General features: G+C 52.7%; 2 protein-coding genes across 5 annotated transcripts; one reads left to right on the forward strand and one right to left on the reverse strand.

Annotated features, from left to right (window-relative positions):
• Positions 1-339: 339 nt before the first annotated feature.
• Positions 340-8,674, forward strand: PLAU (plasminogen activator, urokinase). Of its 4 annotated transcripts, none has more exons than XM_031652316.1 (11): positions 340-451; positions 2,676-2,763; positions 3,191-3,215; positions 3,361-3,468; positions 4,080-4,254; positions 4,446-4,537; positions 4,695-4,914; positions 5,138-5,286; positions 5,937-6,086; positions 6,421-6,569; positions 7,563-8,670. In XM_031652316.1, exons 2-11 carry the CDS (start codon positions 2,707-2,709, stop codon positions 7,737-7,739), a joined length of 1,302 nt encoding a protein of 433 aa, XP_031508176.1. In that variant the 5' UTR covers positions 340-451; positions 2,676-2,706; the 3' UTR covers positions 7,740-8,670. The 4 variants fall into 4 exon arrangements, with proteins under 4 accessions (XP_031508176.1, XP_003903795.1, XP_009212892.1 ...); XM_003903746.5 differs by lacking the exon at positions 340-451 and adding an exon at positions 2,236-2,371; XM_009214628.4 differs by lacking the exon at positions 340-451 and adding an exon at positions 2,236-2,371 and having other exon boundaries at positions 3,364-3,468.
• Positions 2,770-3,221, reverse strand: LOC101018959 (uncharacterized protein C10orf55). Its single transcript, XM_017962931.1, is given in 2 exon segments — positions 2,770-3,092; positions 3,094-3,221. Coding segments are annotated over 2 exon segments (378 nt in total). The 5' UTR covers positions 3,216-3,221; the 3' UTR covers positions 2,770-2,836.
• Positions 8,675-9,096: the final 422 nt, after the last annotated feature.

Consider the following 9,096-nt stretch of genomic DNA (forward strand, 5'->3'; position numbering starts at 1 on the left):
ATCACAATGTCAGAAGATGGAGACCATCCTGGCTAACACGGTGAAACCCCTGTCTCTACTAAACACAAAAAATTAGCTGGGCGCGGTGCATGGCGCTCTGTAGGCCCAGCTACTCGGGAGGCTGAGGCAGGAGAATGGCGTGAACCCGGGAGGCGGAGCTTGCAGAGAGCCCAGATCGCACCCCTGCACTCCAGCCTGGCGAGACTCCGTCTCAAAAAAAAAAAAAAAAAAAAAAAAAGAAGAGCGCATGGATAAAGAGAGGGGGAAGGGTGTCAGGCTTCATAACGGTCTCCAAACCTCTTTGTGCAGGAGGAAATGAAGTCATCCGCTCTCAACAATCAGCATGACAGCCTCCAGCCAAGTAATCCGGAGTCATGAGAGCTGCTAGGGGAGCAGCATGAATCATGACGGCCTCTGGGAATTTCCTGATAACTAACCTAGGAGTTTCGGGGTAAGTCCTCAGGCTGCAACATCTCTGTTTACATTCTGGTCACGTTTATTTACAATTAATGGGTTCTCAAATCCAAACAAAACTGACCACAGTCTTCTAGAGGAAGTAGCAAGGTTGGCTCTGAGACCTATAGCATCTCTGACTCAGTGTGTCCCCTGGAAGGCTGGCAGTTCAGCAAGCACAGAAGTCTCTCCAGAAGACAGTGGGTCATCTGCCTCCCAAAAGCTGAAAGGCTAACTTGTACTTTCCCCAGCTACCAGCTGGCATCTTGAGCCCTCAGCTGCAGCGGAGCAAAGGAGCCTTCCTCCTTCCTACCCTTCTGGCACTCTCCCTGCCTGCCTTCTGTCATTCTCAAGTGGACCCAGACCCAAGGTCCAGATTTGCAAGGCAGGAAAATGCTGCAGGCCTAGGCTGGGAAAGGGACCAAAGCTTGGGCCCCTAGTGGATTGCTGGGACTCAGCCTCCTCCCTCCCACTAAGAGAGCAAGTCCTACTGGGTTCAAAATGACCCCAAGCCCTGGTTCCTGACACTAGGGGAAAGAGATGGGGGTGACAGAATCACAGAATCCCTACTATACTCCTCCAAGTGTGCCCAAAGATGCGTGTGTGTGTGTATACACAAATGCCTGCTTATCCTTAGGCAGGAGGGGTGCATGCAATCGTTTACACATGGTCTGTTTTTCTGGAGGACAATTTTATTTGATAAACAATTGTTTCTATCCAAATAGAATAAACAAGGCTCTATGATGAAGTAAAACACTAAATACACATGCATTTAAAAATGTGTAATTATCTTTGGAATGGGCTATACAGGGATGTGTTTTTTAAAATGTAAAGAGTGTAAAAGGACATACAGTGAAAAATAAATCTTCCTCTTATTTTGTCCTCCAGTCTTCCAATTCCTCTACTCAGAGGTGAGAACAGAACTTCCACACCCTCCAGAACCTCCACAGTTAACTGTCTACATGTTTCCATTGTCTTTACTTTTATTCTTGCCCGCACAAATAAATGAACTGTTCATTATGAAAACTTCCCAAAAGACCCATTAACACTTCAATAGGAAGCACCAACAGTTTATGCCGTAGGACTTTGTTCCCACAATCCTGTAACATCTTATCAGGACACCTAATCCAATCCTTATCAAGCCCTGTCAAAAACGGACTTTAAATCAAACTGCAAATTTTCAGTAATCTGGTCTTGCCTTTCCTCCTCTCTGATAGCACCATCAAACTCCCTTACTGCCGAAAGCAGTAAGTCCGGCTTTGTTCCATCCACTGGTTGTGTTGGTGATATCTAGGGACTGCCACTGAACAGAGAGGCACAGAGGGAGGCCCTGCAGGCAGGGGTTTTTGTCTCTGTGTTTCTGGGAGAGTGTGCCTCCTACATTTGTCGCGTTGATGAAGACTTCACAGCTCCATCAGCTGCGGGCAAGGGGGTCTGAGGCCCTCTTAGGCAAGTTGGGGCCCAGCAGGGAGAGGTTGGAGAAGAACTGATTAGGGGACCCCAGGAGGCTTCAGAGCTGGGCGAGGTAGAGAGTCTCCCGTGCGCCTTCTCTCCTCTCTGCAATTCGGGGACTCCGTGCACTGGGGCAGGCCCCGGGCCAGGTTCATGGGAGGAAGCACGGAGAATTTACAAGCCTCTCAATTCCTCAGTACAGACGCTGTTGGGTCCCCTCCGCTGGAGATCGCGCTGCCCCCAAATCTTTGTGAGCGTTGCGGAAGCACGCGGGGTCCGGGTCGCTGAGCGCTGCAGGGCAGGGGAGGGAGCTGGGCGGGAGAGGGCGGGGCGGCGCCGGGGCGGGCCATGATATAGAGCAGGCGCCGCGGGTCGCAGGACACCGCGGAGACTGCAGCCCCGGACCCCAGCTCAGGGTCCACCTGTCCCCGCAGCGCCGGCTCGCGCCTTCCTGCCGCAGCCACCGGTGAGTGTCGCGGTATCGAGATCCCCGGGCCGGATGCGCGGCGGCCCCAGTTCCGGAGCATCTGCCTCCCCAGCTCCGGGCTGCCCCGGCTCCCTGGCGGCTACACGGAGTCACCGCGGCCGCTCCCGGGCGTCCCCCGCGGGTGCCGGTCCAGGCTGCCCGGGAGTCCGGAGCCCAGAGAGGAGAGAGACAGCCGGGGCTGGGGATCCTGGTCACCGCGGGCACCTCCCTTGCGCTGCAGTCGCCAGCCTGACCCGCCTTCCCGCTCCTCCGCCTCTTGCCCTGACTTCTCTTTCCTTTGCAGAACCGCCGTCTAGCGCCCCGACCTCACCACCATGAGAGCCCTGCTGGCACACCTGCTTCTCTGCGTCCTGGTCGTGAGCGACTCCAAAGTGAGTGCTCCCTTGCTTTGACCGATGCCGCCCGAGGACCTCTGATCAGCACCAAGGGAGAGGAGGGGGCTGCTCAGGGAGCGGGGGTCCTCCCGCTTCCATCCATAGCAGGGCCAGGCTCTCCCCAGGAAATGGGACAGGGTGGCAGCGGAGGCTTGAGAACCACGGGGGTTGGCACTGACCGGCAAGGGAGGAAGAAGCCGCCGGGACTGCCCCAGCCTGCGGGCATCTGGTAGATGAAGCTTGCTTGGGTCAATCCATTTCTCCTTGCTGGAAACCCATGGTCTTCCATGTGAGAACTAGATACGAACAGGGTGAGGCGAGAGGGAAGGAAGAGTGGGTTTTGGGACTGGGTCCAGTTTACCCTCACCCTGGAGTCCCTGGAGCATGGGACCTTTGATGAAGCCTCCTCCCGAATCTCTTCCAGGGCAGCCGTGAACTTCAAGTTCCATGTGAGTATCCACCCCTACAACAATTGGCTGTACAGACATCCTGGGAAAGCTTCTGGGGACATCCCCTCCCTACCCCTGCTGCAGGGCTGCCCCAGCCCTTAGGGCTTCCACTCCCCCTCGCTTACCCCACCTTTGTTCTCTCCAGCAGACTGTGGCTGTCTAAATGGAGGAACATGTATGTCCAACAAGTACTTCTCCAGCATTCACTGGTGCAACTGCCCAAAGAAATTCGGAGGGCAGCACTGTGAGATAGGTATGGGGATCTCCACTGCAACTGGGAGTTAGGGGGCACCAAAAATTTGGGGACAGGGAGGGATGGGTGGGAGGCAAGAGCAGGCAGGAGTTAGGAGCTGGAGGTGGGGTGGGTGACATCTTCATCCCTATGTGACAAGCATAAACACACACACTCCTGTGAAGCAATGGCCACACAAATGTGAGGTGCGGTTGGAAGGAGAACCTGTCCAGTCTTCTGGCAGGTCTGAAACCACATCATCTTTAAAATGTCCGTTGGCAGCTGGGCGTGGTGGCTCACGCTTGTAATCCCAGCATTTTGGGAGGCCAAGGTGAGTGGATCATTTGAGGTCACGAGTTCAAGACCAGCCTGGCCAACATGGTGTAACCCTGCCTCTACTAAAAATACAAAAATCAGCCTGGCATGGTGGTGGATGTCTGTAGTCCCAGCTGCTTGGGAGGCTGAGGCAGGAGAATCGCTTGAACCTGGGAGGCAGAGGTTGCAGTGAGCTGAGATCACACCACTGCACTCCAGCTGGGCGACGGAGCAAGACTTCGTCTCAAAAAAAAAAAAAAGCTCGTTGGAACGTCCTTCTCTTTCTCACATTCTCTCATCCTCCTGTCCCCTCGTAGATAAGTCAAAAACCTGCTATGAGGGGAATGGTCACTTTTACCGAGGAAAGGCCAGCACTGACACCATGGGCCGGTCCTGCCTGGCCTGGAACTCTGCCACCGTCCTTCAGCAAACATACCATGCCCACAGATCTGATGCTCTTCAGCTGGGCCTGGGGAAGCACAATTACTGCAGGTGAGGTGGGGGCAACAAGGACCAAGAGTCCTCCCCACAGCTTCCCAGAAACCTTGTTACCATCCCCTTCTCTCAGAGGGCCGGCCATAGCATGAGAGAAGTGCAGTCTCTGGTTGAGTCTTCCCTGAGGGGAGGAGACAGGGAAGGCCCTCTGGGTTGGAATGACATTCCCTATCTTTCTGTGTTGTCAGGAACCCAGACAACCGGAGGCGACCCTGGTGCTATGTGCAGGTCGGCCTAAAGCAGCGTGTCCAAGAGTGCATGGTGCATAACTGTGCAGATGGTGAGCATCACTGACCTGCTGATGACAGTGGGGTGGAAGGGGACAAACTCGCACGTCCCCTTATTCCATCACAGGAGGGCTGAGGAGGTGAGGGGCGCCCAAGAGGGATGTTTTCTCCTAACCGCCTCCCCAAGACATCCCTCTGTTTGTCCTCCAGGAAAAAAGCCCTCCTCTCCTCCAGAAGAATTACAGTTTCAGTGTGGCCAAAGGACTCTGAGACCCCGCTTTAAGATTGTTGGGGGAGAATTCACCACCATCGAGAACCAGCCCTGGTTTGCAGCCATCTACAGGAGGCACCGGGGCGGCTCTGTCACCTACGTGTGTGGAGGCAGCCTCATCAGCCCTTGCTGGGTGGTCAGCGCCACACACTGCTTCATGTACGACCCTGGGGTTTCTCCTCTTTGACTCTTCTGCCCCACCCCAAACACATCCTCTTCTCCTTCCCAGCAAAGGGTTCCGCCTCATTTCTCCCTCGTCTGCCCCTCTCCTTGCAGCCCATGGCCTTGGGGACAAGTCATGCTTTGAGGCCTCTAGGGAGGGAAGGAAGAAGTGGCAGGATTTCATGGGACTAGGCTGTCTGATGGATTTCTTCTCCCACAGTAATTACCCAAAGAAGGAGGACTACATCGTCTACCTGGGTCGCTCAAGGCTTAACTCCAACACGCAAGGGGAGATGAAGTTTGAGGTGGAAAACCTCATCCTACATGAGGACTACAGCGCTGACACGCTTGCTCACCACAACGACATTGGTGAGGGGGAACCCCGCGACTGCTGTGGCCATGATGGCTTGGGGAGAGTGGGACCCAGGAAGAGACTGGAGCTGAGGTTGAAGCTGGCTGGTGGGGCAGGGGTGGGGTGGGGGACCTTGAAGCCTCAATATACATGACAAAGGGAGTGGTGGTGGGGAAGAGTTCCATAAAGTCTGAGGGGTCCGGTGCTCCTGTGGAGAGACCCTGAATTTCCCCAACAAGTAGCCTCTTGCGAGTGGAAATGGCTCTGTGGGTATATGGCTTGGGCTGGGAATGCCCTGTTTATACGAATTAGAAAAAGACGCCCCTTCCTTTGTGGGATGTAGCCTCTGTCTGTGTTGGGATGTAGAACTTGGAGAGTGGAGCTTTGGGCTGGATTCCAGCCTAACTACCTCACCTGGGACTTTTTGCAGAAACTACCTATAAAGGTGTATGCAGTGGCTCTGGCCATCCAAGACTTTTTCAACACCTGTAACAAAGCCCTTGGGGCATGGGGCAGGGGAGGTTTCCAGGTGATAAGCGACCAGCAGACCTCCCTGGATGACTGACCTAGGGATAGACATAGCTACTTCCTTGGTACTTGAAGGGGACAGATGGGGACCACCTAACCAGTAGTGATCTTTCTCCTCTCATCCTCTGTCCTCCCCCAGCCTTGCTGAAGATCCGTTCTAAGGAGGGCAGGTGTGCGCAGCCATCCCGGACTATACAGACCATCTGCCTGCCCTCAATGTATAACGATCCTAACGATCCCCCTTTTGGCACAAGCTGTGAGATCACTGGCTTTGGAAAAGAGAATTCTAGTAAGTGAAAATTGGGACTGACTTAGGAGGTCCTGGGGAGTGTTTTGACCTGAAAGCAAGCCCAGCATGATCAAGGGAAGACTGCAGAGTTAGAGATGGGAGCACTGAGGAGGTGGCAGATGGGTCCAGGGATGGATGAGGACTGTTGTTTAGGGAGTGATGGGCTGCAAAGGTAAATAGATGGTAGGGGCTATAGGTGGAGTAAAGGCTCAGATTTGCATGGAAAAGAATAAGGGCCTTCCCTGGTAGAGACACTTTATGGTTCCCCTCCCTGGCAGACTCCCAGTGGACAGATAAATCTTGACGCAAACGCCTCCCTGTTTTCTTCGCTTAGCCGACTATCTCTATCCGGAGCAGCTGAAAATGACTGTTGTGAAGCTGGTTTCCCACCAGAAGTGTCAGCAGCCCCACTACTACGGCTCTGAAGTCACCACCAAAATGCTGTGTGCTGCTGACCCACAGTGGGAAACAGATTCCTGCCAGGTGAGAGTTCTAAGCATCTCTCTCCATCTCTTCCATATCTCCCCAGAACTCCTGGGCTTGTCCCAGCCAGCTTTGGGGTGTCTCTCTCTAGCCAAAGCCCTAAGTAGCCAGAATCAGGAGCTCAGGTCTTTGAGGGTTTAAACCAATGCTTGTGTGTTTACCAAACATTACCAAAAAAATCCCAGCTCTGTGCTAGTCGCTTAAGACTGGGGGCACGAGATCCTAGAAAGAGGAAACAGTAAAAGACAATGTAACTCAGTGCCCAGGGTGCGTTGTGAACTATAAATGATCGGGTGTTCAGGAGAGGGAGGTGAGTGTCAACTTGAGGGTCAGGGAGGGGAGGCTTTAAAGGAAATGTGACTTGATAGGCATTTGAAGAGGCAGAAGGAAGAAAGGAGGGTGTTTCAGTTGAAAGATACAAAACTGAGTAGGAGGCTGGCATATTCCGGGTGGGGAGGAAAAGTAGGGTCTGGGAGTATGGATGGAATAGCAGCAGACGACAGGGGTTTTAAAACCAAGCAGGGGATTTAAAACTTGATGTGGTAGAAAATGGGGCTGTGCCAGGCACAGTGGCTCATGCATGTAATCCCAGCACTTTGGGAGGCTGAGGTGGGTGGATCACTTGAGGCCAGGAGTTTGAGACCAGCCTGGCCAACATGGTGAAACCCTGTCTGTACTAAAAATACAAAAAAAAAAACTAGCCAGGTGTGGTGGTACATGCCTGTAATCCCAGCTAATCAGGAGGCTGAGACATGGGAATTGCATGAGCACAGGAGGCAAGTTTGCAGTGAGCCGAGACAGTGTCATTGCACTCCAGCCTGGGCGACAGAGGGAGATTGTTCCCCCCGCCCCCCAAAAAAAGAAAGAAAATGGGAAGTCACTAAGGACTTTGACTGGGAAACTCTTCCCTCTCTCAGGTATGGTTGGGTGGTGGGATCAGAAACCCCCTCCTCACTTCTCTAGGGCTCATCTTTTGTGTCTTTGGCTTCACAGGGAGACTCAGGGGGACCCCTTGTCTGTTCCATCCAAGGCCACATGACTTTGACTGGAATTGTGAGCTGGGGCCGTGGATGTGCCCTAAAGGACAAGCCAGGCGTCTACACGAGAGTCTCACGCTTCTTGCCCTGGATTCACAGTCACACCAGGGAACAGAATGGCCTAGCCCTCTGAGGGTCCCCAGGGAGGAAACGGGCATGACCCGCTTTCTTGCTGGCTGTCATTTTTGCAGTAGAGTCATCTCCATCAGCTGTAAGAAGAGACTGGGAAGACAGGCTCTGCACAGATGGATTTTCCTGTGCCACCCACCAGGGCGAACAACAATAGCTTTACCCTCAGGCATAGGCCTGGGTGCTGGCCGCCCAGACCCCTCTGGCCAGGATGGAGGGGTGGTCCTGACTCAAGATGTTACTGACCAGCAACTTGTCTTTTTCTGGACTGAAGCCTGCAGGACTTAAAAAAGGCAGGGCATCTCCTGTGCATGGGTGAAGGGAGAGCCAGCTCCCCTGATGGTGGGCATTCATAAGGCCCATGATTGAGAAATGAATAATTTCCCAATTAGGAAGTGTAACAGCTGAGGCCTCTTGAGGGCGCTTAGCCAATATGGGAGCAGCAGTTTGGGGAGTAGAGACACTAATGATTTCAGGGCAGGGCTCTGACATTCCATGAATGTATCAGGAAATATATATGTGTGTGTATGTTTGCACACTTGTGTGTGTGCTGTGAGTGTAAGTGTGAGTAAGAGCTGGTATCTGATTGCAAGTCTAGATATTTCCTTAAATTGTGTGGACTGTGATGCCACATAGAGTGGTCTGTCTGGAGAGGTAATAGGTCACTCCTGGGGCCTCTTGGGTCCCCCACATGATAGTGCCTGGGAATGTATTATTCTGCAGTATGACCTGTGACCAGCACTGTCTCAGTTTCACTTTCACATAGATGTCCCTTTCTTGGCCAGTTATCCCTTCATTTTAGCCTAGTTCATCCAATCCTCACTGGGTGGGGTGAGGACCACTCCTGTACACTGAATATTTATATTTCACTATTTTTATTTATATTTTTGTAATTTTAAATAAAAGTGATCAATAAAATGTGATTTTTCTGATGACAAATCTCCCTGGTGCTTGCATGGGAAGGTGTTGGAGTACATAAAAAGGAGAAAATAACAAAAGTGGACTGCACCCCAGAGTTTCTTATGGGACTTCATCTCTGGACTTAATGGAGCTTTGGGAGGTACAAGTTAGGAGAGCTGTAGGGCAGGGCCACCGCAGCACTTAAGGTATACGAAGTTTCCCCAAACCACAATCCCATGGCTGTGTAAGTAGTGTGCAGGCTTAGTGTCAGCTCCCAATTGCCTCCTTAGCCTGATACCTTTGTGCAGTGCACATCTTGTACAGCTGTACATTGTGGTCTTCTTTAGGGTTAACTCCACAACATTCTCTTCACTCTGCCCCCAACAATCCTTGAGCTGACCTCAACCAAGGAGAACACCTTGGTTCTCCTTGGTGCAGTGGCTAATGCCTGTAATCCCAAC

The sequence above is a fragment of the Papio anubis genome, chromosome 11 (assembly GCF_008728515.1).
Source record: "Papio anubis isolate 15944 chromosome 11, Panubis1.0, whole genome shotgun sequence".
Lineage (NCBI taxonomy): Eukaryota > Metazoa > Chordata > Mammalia > Primates > Cercopithecidae > Papio > Papio anubis.

Bases quoted from the DNA above. Each gene is read 5' to 3' on its own strand.
- PLAU (XM_031652316.1), top strand. From the start codon at position 2,707: ATGAGAGCCCTGCTGGCACACCTGCTTCTCTGCGTCCTGGTCGTGAGC. The intron at 2,764-3,190 runs GTGAGTGCTCCC...AATCTCTTCCAG, and splicing joins TGGTCGTGAGCGACTCCAAA to GGCAGCCGTGAACTTCAAGT. The intron at 3,469-4,079 runs GTATGGGGATCT...GTCCCCTCGTAG, and splicing joins AGGGCAGCACTGTGAGATAG to ATAAGTCAAAAACCTGCTAT.